This window comes from Nyctereutes procyonoides, unplaced genomic scaffold (assembly GCF_905146905.1).
Source record: "Nyctereutes procyonoides isolate TBG_1078 unplaced genomic scaffold, NYPRO_anot_genome, whole genome shotgun sequence".
In the NCBI taxonomy this organism is placed as follows: domain Eukaryota; kingdom Metazoa; phylum Chordata; class Mammalia; order Carnivora; family Canidae; genus Nyctereutes; species Nyctereutes procyonoides.
The window spans coordinates 117,980,018-117,997,336 of record NW_026575125.1 but is presented as its reverse complement, the minus strand read 5'-3'; the positions used below and the strand labels follow the sequence as shown (position 1 = coordinate 117,997,336).

Sequence of the window (17,319 nt, the reverse complement as noted above, 5' to 3'; positions counted from 1 at the left end):
AAGAAGCCAGATCCTGCCCCAGGTTCGGGGAATATTAGATGACATCATGCAGACAGGGTGCTTTACACGTTAACTAGCTATGAGTTACTGGCTCTGGATCTTGAGAATAAGGTTCAAACAACAAATTTCATAAAATCGGTTTTTTAAAAGTTTTTCCTTAAGATTTTTTTTAAGAGGCTCTTGCGTTGTAACTCAGCTTTGCCGCTTGTAAGCACTTGGGTAAGTCACTTAACCTCTCAGTTTCCCCAGCGTATTCATTTCATAGGGTTGCTAGAAAGATTGTAAAGTATCCAGCCAAGCACACTATAGGTGTCCATTATAATTTTCACTCTGTTAACTGCCAATGCAATTTGAACCCAAAAAGCCACATAATAGGACCTCATACCTCATAGCTTACAAAAGCCCTGATCCATTCATGGTCCCTGTCACTGGTTAGGCTCTAGCCACTCTATGCTTTGGAACAAGCTAACATGCTCCCACTTTGAGGGTTGTCTGCAGTTCTGTATCTGCTCTCCTTGCTCATCCTCAAATTGATTCCTTCTCCTCTTTACAAGAGCTTGCCTGAGTTACCACACATAAATAGTAGGCCTCCTGACTGCCACCACTCTACCTCAGCACCCTGGCTATTTCTTCCAGAGCACTGTTCTTCCCAGGAGGTACAGATACCTAGGTTCCAGACTTTTCTTCGTCATTCTAATCAGGTGCGAACCTCACAGAATTGTGGGGGAGCAACGTATAAGACACAGTGAGTAGGGATCCCTGGGTGGCGCAGCGGTTTAGAGCCTGCCTTTGGCCCAGGGCGCGATCCTGGAGACCCGGGATCGAGTCCCACGTCAGGCTTCCGGCATGGGCCTGCTTCTCCCTCCTCCTGTGTCTCTGCCTCTCTCTCTCTCTCTCTCTCTCTCTCTGTGTGTGTGTGTGTGTGTGACTATCGTAAATAAATAAAAATTTAAAAAATATTTAAAAAAAGACACAGTGAGTAGAGGGATTTGCATACATTACCTGAACCAAAGTTAAGTGGTTGTTGTCGTTAACGGTATGTGGTATTTTCTTTAATTATTTTTTTATTGGAGTTCAATTTGTCAACATATAGCATATCACCCAGTCTGGTATTAAAGGCCAATCAACCCCTTCATACCTTGACAAGCCTTCTATTCTACCACTACCCAAGGATCCAAAGTAGTAGCCACCCTCGACAACATACAGTGCCCAGCAAATAGCAGGGTGTTTGGAGTTCTTTGCACATCCTGTTCCTTTTGCTTGAAGGACCTCTATTCACCTTTCAGTATTTGGCTCAAAAGCCACCTACCCTACAAAGCTGTCCTGAGTCTCCCATTTCCCTGCTCCTGCATAATGTATTATTCCAGTCTGGGCCAGGCTATACTTCCTATCAGCCATATCTGTGTGCCTCCAGCACAGGGCACATGCCATTTGAGTGATTGCTGACTAAAAGAATGAGTGACTTCCTGATTATGGAAGACTTCTTGGATGGTGGCAACAAGGCATAGTAGAATGCTTTGTGGCCCCAGAGGCAGAGGCCAGAAGATTCTAGCTGGGGCTCTAGCTCTTGCCACATGCTTCCAGCCAGCTCAAAGGCCTTGTTGGCCTCACCTTCCAAGCCAAAGGCTAATGCATACCTGAGCTGCTCAGCACTGTTGCCTGATGCCTTACCCTTTCAGGTGTGCCTCCCTATCCTCCAGGTCTGCTGGACTGTCACTCTTCCAATCAGCTGGTCCAATAGAGGCCAAAGTCACACTGGAGCTGAGGGAGGAAGCACACATGCCCAATAAGGCCTCAGACAAAAGGATAGTGGGGGCCCTTCCCAGTTGCCTTCTCACAGGAAAGGAAAGGGAAACCTACATCTGCCAGTAAAGGATGGTCTCTCAGTTGTGCTCTTAGTATGGTATAGATGCCACTGTGTATGATAACATCTTGTGACCTGTGGCCTTAGCACCTGAGTTCAAGATCAAGCACTTGGGATTCCTGGGTGGTTCAGCAGTTTAGCGCCTGCCTTCGGCCCAGGGCATGATCCTGGAGTCCCAGGATCCAGTCCCACATCAGGCTTCCTGCAGGGAGCCTGCTTCTCCCTCTGCCTGTGTCTCTGCCTCTTTCTCTGTATCTCTCATGAATAAATAAAATAAAATAAAATAAAATAAAATAAAATAAAATAAAATAAAAAAGATCAAGCACTGCCCCTGATCAGCTTGGAGGTCCCTGGGGGACGTCTTATCTTGGTCTTGGGTCCTAGTATCCTTGCCTGACCTACATCTCCTGGGGCTGTGTGGGAGTACAAGAAGATTGTTCCTTACTAAATGCTCCACACACCCAGAGCAAACTAGCCACTCCTACTGGTGGACTGGTAGGTGAAATAGGACAGAAGCCTGCTGCATAGGACTGTACAACCCCTTCCCATTGCACCTTAGCATCTCTGGAGCCATGTGCCCCTCTCAACCACCTCCCGTGCTGCCTCATAGTGCCATTGGCTGTCCCTGGGATTCCTACTCCTGACTCCTCCTTTGTGGGTTGGGCTGCAGTCCCTATAGGAGCAACCCTTCCCAAGCTCTGCCTCCCAATGGTGTCCCCTCTGCCACTTCAGCTTGGGTCCTTGTAAGTAGGTGCTGGGATTGCAAGGCTGAGAGTTGGCACCATGTGCATCCTGATTACGCAGGAAAGGGGGAAAACAAGTAGCTGAACAGTCTGTAGAATGATCCAAGCCTGGTCTGGGTTCAGAACTTTGTGTCTGTATGTCCATTCCCTCCCAAAAGGATGGCTTCCATCTCCCAACAGATAATGAGAGCTGAAGGTCTGCTCAAACAAAATGCTCAAGGCACAAGACTCACTTAGATCCCACAGCTGCCTGAGACTGGGGCACTCTGTAGGCTCCCTGGAGGCACACTTCCTGGGTTCAAATCAGCACTTTTCTACCTCCCAGCTGTATGACCTTGGACACATCACCTGATTTCTCTGGGCCTCAATTTGGTCATCAGTGAAATGGGGATGATAATTGTGTCTGCCTTGTAAGTGTTCCAAGAAGAGTAAATGAGCTAGTAGACACCAAGTACTTAGAATAATGCCTGAGCCCTTACACGTGCTAAATTTTTCTCGTTATTATTACTGGGGCCTGTGGCCATTTATAGAAGCAGCATCCCTTTGTATTCCATCTGTATCCATCAACTTGATACAGACTGACCGACTGGGCTGCTGTCTTACCCAGTCTTCTCAGGAGTAGGATGCATTCTTTATCTCTCTGTAAATCAGACACACTGATGCTCACAGCATGTTGAGTAGTCACAGTTCATAGAGCACCTCATTGCCTGTGTAAGCTTGCACTTGAGTAGCACACTCACTAAAAACTCCTCATGTTTGTTCCCAAATCTGTTTATCCCCGTTGTACTTGCAACCATTACTACTAAATTCAATTATTAAACTTATAAAAGTGAATGGAAAGGGAGTGGTTGTTTTCTGCATGAGAAATAACATTTTCTGGGGCACCTGGATGGCTCAGTTGGTAGATCACATGACTCTTGATCTCAGGATTGTAAGTTTGAGCCCCACATTGGGTATAGAGATCACTTAAAAATAAAAAATAAGATCTTAAAAAAAGAGACTTTTTTTGGAAATATAATAAATGCCAGTTTCTTAAAGATAAATGTCAAAATAAGAATAGGATAAAAGTCATAAAAATCTAGATTATTTTTCAGATTATTCTGCAACACAATTTGATGTTCTATGTCATTTTAAAGAAACTGAAAGCAGAGAGCAAAGACTTCATTTATGAAGGTGTGTAAGCAAGAAGGATAATCTGGATCAATATTCAAACATGAAGCAGAAGTCTACAACAGCTTCCAGCAAATTCAGTTAATCTGCACAACTGTGCTGACCGGCACACACTGAGGCAGGCTTCAGGTTGGGCTCTCAGTCCTCTCCACTAGTGGCAGCTCAAAGAGCCAAGGTCCTAGCCCAGTGGCCTTTCCTTGCCCCTCCCTGAATCACCTGAGAAAGTGGTCCCTGACTCCACCCAGATCCAGAAACTGAGAGCCCAATCAGACGTGCTTCTTTTCTCAGAGGGACCACTGCTTTTCCTCTCACTGAACCACAGAGAACTGTCCAGGGAAGGCTGGTGGGGCAGGAAAAGGAGCTTTGGGGTTTCTGGAAGGGAAAGGAGAAAACAGGCGAAGGACCTCCTTCAATTTGTCCTTAGAGCTCAACAAAGAAGAAAGAAGGCACAAATTCATCCATCATTTGGTCATTCATTCCTGAGTTTGTCCCTTCACTCATTCCCCACACATTCATCCTACCTCCAAGTGCCTGCCCAGGCAGGGGCTGGGCTTCCAGCTGCAAGTGGGTCATTGTGCATGCTCTGGAGGATCTTGAGAGCCAGTGGCAGAGGGTAAAAGGAGCAAGATTCAAGCATAGGCAATTCCCATAACTGGAAAGCCCAAGGACAAAGGATGTGGTGGAAGCCACTGGAGAAGCAAACTGTAGACAGCACTATGGGAAATGACCAGTGCTCAGTCCCCAGCAACCCAACCAGTTTTGGCAGCTTGACCCTGGCCTGTCACCAGAGACATGAGAGAATCAATAACTTGGGACCACTTGCCTCCCCCAGGCAGCTTACCCTCCTATCTCAGAGCCAATGTCTGTTCCAGTTATGCCTTCAGATGGGAAGCCAATGGCTCTGGATCCCACATTGTCATCACTTGACTGTGCACTTGACCTGTTATGGGAAGAGAAGCATTTGCTGACTCTGATTAGGTTTTAATCTAATATAACTAAGATGTCCTGAGAACAGGGCTCAAGGACTAGAAGCCCAGGCTCTCAGCTGCCACCCTGTGCTGTTCCAACTAAAACCAACCTGACATCAGCAAGTATTTCTGCTCTTCTTCCAAACTTGATGGACTGGGAGCAAGAGTGGAACCAAAAAAATAGAGCAAAGTGGCAACTCAAGAGGAGGCTGGCACAGTGGAGGGATCAATGGCTGACAGAACAAGGGGCAAGGCATTGGGGGCCATTAATAAACCACAGAGCCCAGACATCCTGGGTTGCCTTCTCTTATTTCCATGGCTGAGTCCCCACTGAAGGTCCAGAACTCCACACTGAGAAAATGGTGGCAGGCAGGCAAGGTTGTGGGCTCTTACCCATTACTGGCTACTAGCATCCCATTTAAGAAATATCTAACTCTCAGCCACTGCTCACCACATCCAGGCTTTCACGGTCTAGCTTGGAGGACAACTCAATGAGATGGTCATAGGATGGCTGGGCACAACCATCCCTTCTGGACTCATCATCCCCCACTGGCTCTGCCTCACATCCTTGCCAGCCTCTAACATGTCTTCCTTTAACCACAAGTCATCCTAGAAGTCCATGTTAGATGTTCTGTTGAAACTCATGCATCTTTTGGTCACTGACTTCCCCAAACTGCTCACTTGGCAGCCTTGCCAAGGACTGTGAAAGTTGGGCTAAGGGCTGGGGTGGGGGTGGTCTGGCCTGGAGCTGTGTCCAGCTCTGCAACTGACTCCCTGAGGGATCTTGGGAGGGGCCTGCCCCTCTCCAGGCCTCCTGTATTCCTTCATTTATTCTTTCAACAAATATTCACTGAGGACATGTGCTGCCCCAGGCACTGGGGACACAGTGGGGAACTGAGCAGTCCTGGTCCCAGGTCCATCCACTGACCTTAGACCAAGGGCCACATCAGCTCTATGTCCCTGCATTGAGTTACCTTTCAGGATCTGGATTAGGGCCTTTGCGGATCTCCTCACCAACCGAGTCTCTCTTGGCCTCTCTAGGGCTGGGGGCCTCTTTGTCTTTGGAGCCCAGGGAAGAACTATGGAGAAAAGAAATATAAGTTAACCACCCAGTAGCCACCCACACTCAGATGAAGGCAGTGACCTCATCCCTAAATGCCAACTGTCTCCAAGGAACTTAAAACTTGAGATTGCAGGACTGGCCAATTCTCAAAAATCTCATTACTAAAAGCCACTGTTGATTGAGGGTCAGACTCCATTCCCATAATTCTGCATGCATTAACTCTCCACATAAATCCCAATATATGAGTACTATATTTACCCATGTTTACTTTCCAAATAAGTGAATGAAGGCACAGATATTCCAAGCAATTTGCTCCTAGTTCCTCAGGTAACAAGGGGAAGAGCTAGAATTGGAACCCAAACAGTCTGATTTTAGAGTTCTTGACTATAATCTTCCATATATTAAGACTGCTCTGAACCTCCTAATTCAACCTCCCTCTGTTCTCTCTGACCTAGTGGGCCACTCCAGCCTTCTTTCCCCCACCTGTCTGTCATGACTCTGTGACACCATCTCCTACCTTCTTTGCCATACTTCCCAGTCTCTTTCACCCTTTTCTCCTTTTCTGCCTGGTAATTTTGGTGTTCTCAGCATTCCTTTCCATGTGCATGCTCCACTACCTTGCCCACCCCCTCTGCTCCCATGGCATTGACTACCACCCGCAAACCAGTGACTTTCTTTTCTTTTTTAATTTATTTTATTTATTCATGAGAGGCAGAGAGAGAGAGAGAGAGAGAGAGAGAGAGAGAGAGAGAGGCAAAGACACAGGCAGAGGGAGAAGTACGTTCCATGCAGGGAGCCCAATGTGGGGCTCGATCCCGGGTCTCCAGGATCAGGCCCAGGCCGAAGGCAGCACTAAACCACTAGGCCGCCGGGGGCTGCCCAAGCCAGTGACTTTCGCTTGTTCCCACCTCTCTGTGCTCCTGACCCATACCTCCAATGCCTTTCAGACTGGCCCTCGGGCAGCTCACCCTCAACATGGCTAGAACTGACTGCCATCCCAGACACCTTTAGAGGGCATGACCAGGTAGTTGCTACCTCCACACTGGGGTCTTTGCTCCGCCTGCTGGCCCTTCTCTCCTTCTTCCCTTGATATTGTACCATATGTAAACACTGACATGGAATTCCATTATTTCCCTTTCATCTGTCTGCATATAACATGGACATTTCTGGGAGAGTCCTAACCTCTCTCCCAAACCTTAACTACAAACTCTCAAATGCCTCCTGGGAATGTGCATTTGGCTATCCACAAGTAAACTCATCATATATTCATTAAAAAATACCAAGTATTTATATCACTCCTCCTTGCCCCTTCATCCTGGTCCCCAGTAGTGTACTGAGTTATGGAGCAAAAGGCGCACGGTAGGAGTCAAGCAGCCTGGGTGAGAGTCTTAAATCTGCCTGTTCTTAACCGTATTACCTTGAGCAAGTTACTTGACCATTTAGGATCTTAGTTTCTACACCTGTAAAAAGGATATCTGGGGATATCTGCTAGGCTGTTGGGACAGGAAGCGCTTGGTGAATTCTAGCTTTCCCTCTTTCTTCCTTCTCCAACTTGATTCTCCCACTGGAAAATTGGGGAAGGGCACCCCATGGAATCTCAGTGAGTTGTTGTAGCTTTGCTAGTCCCAGACAAAGTACCAGAAGCCCTGTGGATTCTGAAGACAGGAGACACAGCAGCGATGTTCATTGGAGGCAACTTGGCTTCCTCCTACCTCTCTTGATAGCACTTTCCCTTTGTTTCTCAGAGATCGGTCAAATTAGGGAAATCAGTGAAGCGGCTTCCACTGTTGTCTTATTAAAAACATCATTGCACTGGATGATCCTCAAACATTACAGTAACAAATACTCCCACATTTCTGTTCTGGGCCAAAAGGAACCTACGGAACACTTAGCTGCAGCCTCTGCCCTCCAGGCACTCAGAGTTCTTGGGGAGGACTGATCTATGAATGGACAACTGTGCACAGGTGCCATATGGAAGCCTAGAAGGCTGGGGCTGAGGGCCCAAGGAGGGAGGATATATGAGGGGTAGTGAGTTCAGGCTGCAGAACCCAATCAAGGTAGGGGGCATCTCAGGGTTTTCCCCAGGGGGCTGGCATGACTACTTCTGCCCTTTAGAAATCTCACCCAGATAGAGATGTGGAGTTAAGGGTAGAGAACCCAGGTTCGGGGATCCCTGGGTGGCTCAGTGGTTTAGCATCTGCCTTTGGCCCAGGGCACGATCCTGGAGTCCCGGGATCGAGTCCCACGTCAGGCTCCCGGCATGGGCCTGCTTCTCCCTCCTCCTGTGTCTCTGCCTCTCTCTCTCTCTATCATAAATAATCTTTAAAATAAAAAAAATGACTTAAAAAAAAGAGAGAGAGAACCCAGGTTGACCATGTCTCTCGCCAAGCAGCCCATGGGCCTGATCATTTGCATCCCTTCCCTGCTGACCTCATCTTTAAAATAGTGCAGAAGGAGCCCAGAAGGGCCCCCATACCTCATTCCTTCCAGGTCTGGGGCCATCAGGCGGAGTCCTGCCCCAGGTGTCATGATCTGCAGGCGGACAATCTCCTCACCTCTTGTACTGCAGCTAAGGAAGAGAGCCAGGGAGTTGCTGGTAAGAGAAGCCTCCCTCTTCCCTATCTGTGCCAGGAGTCCAAGGGCATTCTCCCTCAGGAGCCTCCTGGCTAATGCAGTGGGATACTCAGACTCATTACCTTTTTCTTTTCCTCTCGTCTCCTCTTTGGCCATAAACTTTCTTGGTGCTATAGCTGAGCATGGGCCACTGACCTCCAGGCCCCAGAGGAAGGAAGAGTGAAACATCCTTTTACCAGTCCCCCACCCATGAGCCTAGACCCCTTCAGTCACAGCAAGGGGCCTTCTGCATAGAAATGGGATCACCCAGCTCCAGTGCCCTCTCTGTCACTACTGCCATGATGCTGCCATTCACTTGCAAAGGTGAGTCCTGGCTGTGGTCCCACTGGAATGTCCAAAGTGGTTATTTGTGAGGCCAGTGCGATTTCTGGGTATATGGACTGATGGGGACTGATGACAAACAAGATACTCTGGAAACCTACAGACCAAATTGGGGTGAGATAGGATATCAGAGACTTGGGGGAAAGAAAGCAAGTGACCAGGTGCCTGTGAGCTGGAGCCCACAGAGGACCAGAAATTCTCAACACTCAGAGGGTCCCTGTGAGGATTCCTGTGCTCAGAACCTGGCCCACAAGTGTCCACACATATCCCTCCAAGTCTGATGTGCTTTCTGGTTCTACTTCAGGGTCTGATACCTAGCAGGCTTGTGCCATGGTGATGGCCAGAGCCAGAGAGAATCTAGAGCTTTTTGGCTTTGTGGGAGTACTCTTCATCCCAAACCTCCCCAGGTCCACAGGGTGAGGCCCAAGCCATCCTTTAAGACTCAGCACACTTATACGAACTCACTCCTTTCTTCAGCTACCTCTGGGCACTAGGCTGGGCACTGGGGCACAGATGAAGATGAGCCCCAGGCCTGCCCTGGTGAAGTCCCCAATCCAGTGGTGGGCAAAATGTGGACACAGTGGCATGGGTCCTGAATGTACTAAAGTGTAAGACTGTACACAAATCCAGTTCCAAGGACACCTGAGAAGCTTCATGGATATATAGCCTCTGCTGGAGGTGAAGGCAGAGAGATAGCTTTGAGTAAGCCAGAGTAGCTTGGCTGCTCTCCTTGGAAAGTCACCTTGGAGTTGATTCTGACACCTGGCTCCAACCTAAACTAGGAGGCCTTAGAGGACCGAGTTCAGTGGGCTACTTGTCTATGTCCCTTCTGGGACCTGGCTGAGACCTAGCCATTGGAGATGAGGGAAATAGAAGGGCTCACAGGGACAGGGCGTCTGGTGTATAAGGGCAGCTCTGATTTCTGTCTGTGTCTTCCCATGATAGCAATGATGACAGCATAAAGCACCTGGTTGGGACAGACCCCATTTGGGAACATCACAGGCAAGGAAAACATTCTTCTTCACTGGTGTTTTTTGTTATGTCAGAGAGAAAATAAGAACAAGGTGTCACCCAAGTCTGACCAAGCTAGTGTCTCTTCTTTAATGCCATCCTCCTTCTTTGTCACCCCCTTGAGTAATTCTTTCTTGAAGGCCCAGCTCAAATGGCACCTCTTCCAGGGGGCTATTATGGGTGGCATTGTGTTCCCCTAAAAGATATGCCAAAGCCCTAACCGTACCTGTGAATGTGCCCTTATTTGGAAACAGGGCCATTGCAGATGTCATTAACTTAAGATAAGGTCATACTGGAGAAGAGTGGCTCTTAATCCAATATGACCGGTGCCCTTATAAAGAAGGGACATTTGTACACAGACACATGGAAGGAATATAGCCATGTGAAAACAGGGGCAGAGATTGGAATGATGCATCCATAAACTACGAACCAACAAGGATCGCCAGCAATACCAGAAGCTAAGAGAACAGCCCAGAACAGATTCTCCCCCCCAGAGCCTTTGGAGGGAACATTCAGCCCTGCTGACACCTTGATTTAGAACCCCTGGCTTCCAGAACTGTGTGAGTATAAGTTTCTGTTGTTTAATCCACCCACTTTGAGATAACTTGTTACAGCAGCCCCAGCAAATTCATACAGGGGCCTTCTAGCCTCTTCTCCGGCAACAGCCCACCAGCCTCACCCCCTTACCAGACCTTCAACCACAGACAGCTCTAGTACGATCTAGTTCTCAGCTAGGCCGGGAGCTGCTGGAGATCAGGGGCACTCATCTAATGAGGCCCCAGCTGCCTGTGGCAGTACGTCTTTCGCACCCACAACCGCATTTCCTTCAGAGGCTAGCAAGGTGGCAATATTGGTCTCTTCATTTGAAGAAGGCCATGCAGATGAGCAAGCCTATTCATGGGAGCACCCAGGCACTGTACCAATGACTTTATATGCATTATCCCATTTAGAATTTGAGGCAGCCTCAGGAGGTAGGTATCACTATATTCACTATTATATATATGAGGTAACTGAGGCACCAGGGGTAAAGTGGCTTGTTCAAGGCTAGTATAAGGCCTTGTGCCAGAAGCTGTGCTTTTACTCACTGCTCTCCAGCTTAGTGTTCCATACAGCATGCTGGGCTACAGCCCACAGACACTGCCATTACTGGGTGAGGCAGAAAGCCAAGGAAGCTTGGCCAGTGCTGGATGGGGAAGCAGCCAGGCCTGGGGGCCCTTGTTCAGACCAGTCTCTCTGGAAGAGGGTATTTGAATTAGCTCAGTCCACAAGGTGGGTAGGAATTATCCCACAATGAGAGGGTTAAAGACAAGATGAACCCAAGAAATCCAGCCCCACAGTGCATGGAGGCAAGGCCCACGGTTGAACAGGGGGAGATGGAGGGGTGACAGTAGAGATAAGTAGATCAGATGTGGACACTTGGAACTGAAAGGCCTTTGGGATGCCAAGTAGGTCTGGTGTCTAATGGAAAGAAAGTGACAGGTGGACAGACCCAAGGACACAGCCTGTGGATGTCCTTGGGTGGCACTCTTTCCGTCACAAACCTTCAGCCCTCCCTGAAGTCCCTGAAGGGTTCGGCACCTAAGACAGGGGCTTCCCGCCTGATTGGCTTACTTCATGAGATGAAGAACCTGTATCAGACTTGAGTCAAGTGGGGTGGGGCAGGAGCAAACCTAAGGAGCGGGCAGGCTCGGCAGGGTCACGCCTGAGGACAAGGCTGTGATGCTCTCTTGCTCCAGTCTACCATAAACCAGCTTTTTCTGAAGTGCTGTATAACCCAGAATTTGGCCGAGCTCTCCTCAACCACTGCTCCCCACGGGGCTGGGCTCCTTCAAGGCCACAGCCAGGCCAAGAATTCTCAAATAACCAAGCAGACCAAAGCTGGGTGTAGGGAACTGATGGTGGCTGCCTCACCTGATCAGTGTAGGACCTGTCTGATGCAGTGGGGTCAGAGAGGAAGGCCACCCAGGACCAGCCAGCAGCTCACCTGGAAGCTGTCTAGGGGGATTGTAGAGATTTTGTGACTGCAGAATCTGAGGGAAGAAACACTATGAGAAGCATTCTAAGCCTCCCTGACCAGCCTGTTCAACACTTCTGATGAGAACGCCTTCCTTCCCGTTCTGGGCTGCCCTGTTGTGGGCTATCTCTGGTGTCTGGAACATTCCATAATCTCATCCCAGTTCTGCTTTCTGGGGCCTCACAGGCAAGTTTGACCTCAGACTCCTGGCCTCCAAAACTGTAAGACAATATATGTCTGTTGTTCGAGCCACCAGTTTGGGGGACTTTGTTCCTGTTGCCCTAGCAAACCATTGCAGCCACCTTGCTATGACAGCCAGATGATGGGTATTAAACATCCAAAGGAATTTTCTGGAATAAATGTTAAAATGACTCTCAAATACATGATATAGCACGACCTAATTCTTCTATGTTCTCTTTTTAAAAACACCTGAGGGACGCCTGGGTGGCTCAGTGGTTGAACGTCAGCCTTTGGCTCAGGGCATCATCCTGGGTTCCTGGGATCAAGTCCTGCATCAGGCTCCCCGTGAGGAGTCTGCTTCTCCCTCTGCCTGCTATCTCTGCCTCTCTCTGTGTGTCTCTCATGAATAAATAAATAAAATCTTTTTTAAAAAATACAGAAAAAATGATTTAAAAAAACCCATCTGAAACCATTCATTGCTTCCCTCACCTCCCCCCGCACAAAAGACAAATAAGGAGAAATCAGAGATGTGCACTGTTTGGAGATGAATTATGTCCTCTCCAAAACGTATACGTTGCAGACCTAAGTAACCCCGGGACCTCAGAATGTGACCTTATTCGGAAACAGGGTCATTGCAGATGGGATTAGTTAAGATGAGGTTATACTGGAGTGTGGTGGGCCCCTCATCTAAAATGACCGATGTCCTTGTAAGAAGAGGAGATTAGAACACAGACCACACACCCAGAGGGAAGCGCACGTGAAGAGACACAGGGAGAGATGCCCATCCATAAACCAAGGAGAGGCCTCAGAAGGAACCCACCCTGCTTACTCCTTGATGTTGGACTTCTGGCCTCCAGAACTGAGAGACAATACACTTCTGTCCTTTAAGCCACCCAGTTTGTGGTACTTTGTTACAGCTGCCCTAGCAAACTAAGACAGCCTCCATGCCCTATCAGTGCCCAAGTCCCATCAATGCTGCCTTGTGAAGAGCTCTCAAATATTTACATTTGTTTAAAAGTTCTCAAGGACGAAAGTTCACACACACAGGGAGGATCAAGAGAGGAAGGCAGTAAAGAAAAGGGGCAGTCCTGCTGCTGGTGCAATGACCTCAGGCTGGCCTCACACTCCTAGCTCCCTCTGAGCAGAGAAGGTCTGCAGCCTTACTGTCCTCCACCAGACTGCGCTAGGGCAGGCAGCCTTATCTTTCTCCTGGCACAGAGGAGGTGGCCCCAAGGGACCAGGGTCACATACAAATGGTTGTGAGACTTGAATTGGGGAGGGGAGTAGGGGCTCACAGGGCATTACGAGAGCTGGAACAGTCCCTGAGGTCCCTGAAAGTGACCTGTAAGGACAGGCACTCTGCCCCTCTAGCCTCGGGATCTTCCCAGGGTGCCATGGAAACATACCACTTAGAAGACTTGGATTTGGACACAGCTGCCAGGCTAGGCAGGAGCTTTAGACAGCAGCAACAACAGGGAGGTGGCGCTCTCAACAGAACTTAGCTCAATTCACTGTGAAGTACAGGGAGGTGTTGATTGCTCTCCATTTGCAGACAAGTGAGCACCATTATTTGCCCGGACACTCAGGGCTCAGAAATCAGAACAAATCGGGCCAGTCTGCAGTGAGGTCACCAGTGCTCAGCCTGCCCCTGCCCTGTGACCCCAGTCCCAGACCCTCCCAACTGACTGGCTCCCAGGCCAGAGCCAACTCATGGCACCCACCTGGGTTCCCAGCTCCTTGCAGAGCTGGGCAGACTCGGCATGCGCTCAATCCAAATGGCCCGAGACACTTTGGCTCCGCCTCCATCCACACTGGCAAAGAAGGCAGTTGTGAGTGGGGCTGGGGACTGCAGAGCCTCCTTCCCCAACAGGAGGCAGAGGACACAGCTGGCAGGTTGACCTTGGACAACTTACAGCAGAGCTATAAACAAGCCCAAGAACGGCAGGGCTAGGGCTTCAGAGGTTAGGCCTTCTCAGACCCTCTGGTTAGCACATTTTCCTAAGATGTTGTGGCTATAGTTGCATTCACATGACACAGATGAGCATTAAGCAGACAAGAGTGACATACTCTCTCCCTGGAGGCCAGGCTGTTTTGCTCCTTTCAGCCCCAGGACATCCAGCCAGACAGCTCTTACTGCTTTCTGTGCCCCATCTCGTCACTGGGCACATGGGGACACTGACCCTGAGGCCCTGCAAGAAATGACCTGGCAAAGGTTCTACAGTGACAATGACAGTGACAGGGCAAGTCTTGCGACCACCAGCACCAGGCAGAGATGATTGAATAATTACCTGCTTGAGTCAGGAGGGGATCTTGCTAGAGCAGGTGGGTCCTGGCTCTTCTCAGAAGGCCTGTCTTCATCCACCACCTCAACCCTTTGGGCAAGAAGAGAAACAGATGCACTGCCTGTCCCTTGTGGCATGCTCAACTGCCCTAGAGCTGGATGCTCCTGAAGGACATTCAGTGGTATCTATGGCTATGGGGTGGCCCAGTCTGGAGGCTCAGTGATTCCAGTTTGGGAGAAGAACAGCATATCAGGTTGAATAGTGTGCCTCCAAAATTCATGTCTGCCTTGAACCTATGGTGTGAGCTTATTTGCAAACAGGGTCTTGGCAGATGTTATCAAGTTTAGATTCGGTCAGTCACACTGGAGTAGGGTGAGCCCTAAATCCAATGACCAGTGTCCTTATAAGAGGAGGGAAATTTGGACAGAGACACAGAGAAAAGAAGAAAAGAAGGTCATAAGATGGCAGAGGCAGCGGGGAGCCTGGGTGGCTCAGTTCATGAAGAGTCTGCCTTCGGCTCAGGTCATGATCTCAGGGTCCTGGGATTGAACCCCACATCGGGCTCCTTGGTCAGCCGGGAGCCTACTTCTCCCTCTGCCCTTCCCCCTGCTTGTGCTCTCTCTCTCACTAATTCTTGCTCTCTCTCTCAAATAAATAAATAAAATCTTTAAAAATAGATGATAGAGGCAGAGATTGGAGTGATGTGTCTACAAGCCAAGGAATGCCAAGGGTTGCCTGTGGTCACCAGAAGTTGAGAGAGAAGCCTGCAACAGTTTCTCTCTCAACAACTTCCAGAAGGAACTAATCCTGCTAACATCTTGATCTTGGATTTATAGCTTCCAGAACTGAGATACAATACATTTCTGGGGTCAATGCCACGCAGTTTGTGATACTTTGTTACAGCAGCCCCAGGACTGGTTGAACTTAATACAACCAGTAAGAACACACCATTATCTGTCACTTCCTTTGTGCTGCTATTACCCTTTCCTGGCTGGATTCCAGCCTTCAGCTTGCTGTTCCACTTCATGATGGATGTCTTCCTTGTTTACCTCAAGGAATATCCCAAAAATCCTACTTTCCAGTAGTTTCTTATCTCTGTTCCCCAAATATTCTCCTCTCCCAGAAGATGTTCTGTTTCAGCTAATGGTGACACTCCTCCTTGACTCAGCTGGAGTGTCCTAACATCCTGATCATCCTTTGTTGGACCCTGTTCACCCTTTAGGGCCCATCTCCAATGTCACTGTCACCTCCAAGGGCCTGGCCAGGCAGAGGCTCCCAAAGACAAACCTTTGGAGCCCAGCCCAATAATCCCTCCTGCCAAGGCATTGTCCAGCCTGTCCCTGGTAGAGTGGGACGGAAGGGAACAAGTCCTTTTTACCCTGGTAGCTACTTTTGTTTCAAAACCTCAGAGGCCCTTGGAAACACTATCAGGGGTCAGGGGCAGAGCCCTGTTAGCAAATGGAAGTTTCCAGCCACAAGCTATATTCTATCAGCCAGATCCTGCCTAAACAGACCCAGCTGTTGAGGCCACAAGTGCCACCACAGCCACCTAGTTGCTCGCCTGGCCTCCAGACAGAAGCCGCCAGCCCCTCCTAACTTCCCGTGCCTGGGTATGGTGGCCCCTTCCCACTCTGCGCCTGCTTTCCACGGTGCCCATACTCCACCCCTGCCGGCCCTTCCCTGTAACCAGCAAGAGGCTTCCCAGGCTTCCCTTGGTGACACTTACCTCTTCGCAATGAACGGGGCCTGCATCTCTTGAGTAGGGCTGCTGGAAAGGAAGCAGAAAGACAACATGTTGGACAGAACCCATGGACAGGCAACATCACGGCTACTTTGCCTTACAGGGTCCCGGGCTTTTCTCTCATTCCCACTATGTCACTAGTCCTGATGGCCGGAGCCAGACCTCTCTGTCTTGCAGAAGGTGCATGTCCAGATCCCTGAAGGTCCGGCTGCGAGGGTTCTCTCAACCAACCCCTCACTTGCCAAAGGGACACTGGAGCACTGAGGAGAAGTGAGCCACACGGTAGTTGAGCTGGCCTAGACAGCAGGCCCTACTGTGTCTCCTGCTCTACGACTCACCTGGCACTCTTCTTGGCTGCAGACAGAACATACGAGTGCTCCCGGGGAGCCGTCTTCCTCACCACACTGCTTGCAGCCTCTGACCTGCGGTGGCACAGGGAGGGGGAATCTAAAGGCATAAGGCAAGACTCACTCTGCCAGCCCAGCCCAGCAGCTACGGGGCCACCCCAGGGAGGCAAGCACAGGAAGCCAAACGAGCACCTGAGCCCAGAACTATGCAAAGGAAACACAGAGACCAAGGGAAGGGCCGCCCACGTTGACAAGGCCCAGCTGTGTGCTAGACACCGCCAATGCATGCTGAGACACTGAATCCTTACAACCCACGAGGGTGGGTGCTTAGTTTCGCCCACAATTTACAGATGAGGAAACTGAGGCGTGGGGAGCTTTAGTGACTTTAGAGACCACACACTTAGCCAGTGGCAGAGTGGGCAGTCAATGCCCAGCAGCCTGCCTCCAGCGCTTCGGGCTCTTGCCCTGTACCTCCCAGGCTCAGGGACCTCTGCCCTTTGGATGGCCCATCTGCCAGACCTTCAGCACAGGTGCTCCACGGAGTTCCCTAAGGCACAGAGAGCTCGACAGACATTAGCACTAGGGTCAGGCCAAGCCCATGGGACTTTATTTCCTTAGGGCCCAGCTGCTGCCAAAGCACCTGGGCCTCATTTGGGGGGCGAGGGGCACTGGCACGTCCAGACCCTGGCCCTGCCGCCCAAGCACGCAGGCCCTGCCCAGACTCTATACACACAGCATACACAGAGGGCTCCTTCCCGGGGCCTATTTAGGCCCAATTTGCTTAGAATCCTTTTTAAGAAATTGATATGAAGTCCCGAAGCACCTCCCTCCCTATACTCGGTACATTTAGATTTGAGGCTTTCCCCAGACCCTTATTACCTAGGTTCTGCTCCATAAAGTGTTCCTAAGAGGATCCTGTGAGCTGGCCCAGCACTGACTGGGTGGTTCTGGGACTCAACAAATGACACCTGTTGCTGGCAG

General features: G+C 49.7%; 1 protein-coding gene across 12 annotated transcripts in view; it reads right to left on the bottom strand.

The window, feature by feature from the left end:
• The window catches only part of ZNF185 (zinc finger protein 185 with LIM domain), a 63,974-nt gene that overhangs the window by 28,064 nt on the left and 18,591 nt on the right, over positions 1–17,319 (bottom strand). For 2 of the 12 annotated variants that reach the window (XM_055337593.1, XM_055337592.1), the window contains 8 exons: positions 16,330–16,413; positions 15,977–16,018; positions 14,257–14,340; positions 13,690–13,779; positions 8,285–8,377; positions 5,720–5,824; positions 4,619–4,717; positions 1,672–1,761 (listed from right to left, as the gene is read on the bottom strand). In XM_055337593.1, the coding sequence (XP_055193568.1) occupies positions 1,672–1,761; positions 4,619–4,717; positions 5,720–5,824; positions 8,285–8,377; positions 13,690–13,779; positions 14,257–14,340; positions 15,977–16,018; positions 16,330–16,413 (687 nt within the window). The remainder of the gene's footprint in view (positions 1–1,671; positions 1,762–4,618; positions 4,718–5,719; positions 5,825–8,284; positions 8,378–13,689; positions 13,780–14,256; positions 14,341–15,976; positions 16,019–16,329; positions 16,414–17,319) is intronic. The other 10 variants (XM_055337594.1, XM_055337596.1, XM_055337597.1 and 7 more) reach the window with 10 other exon arrangements.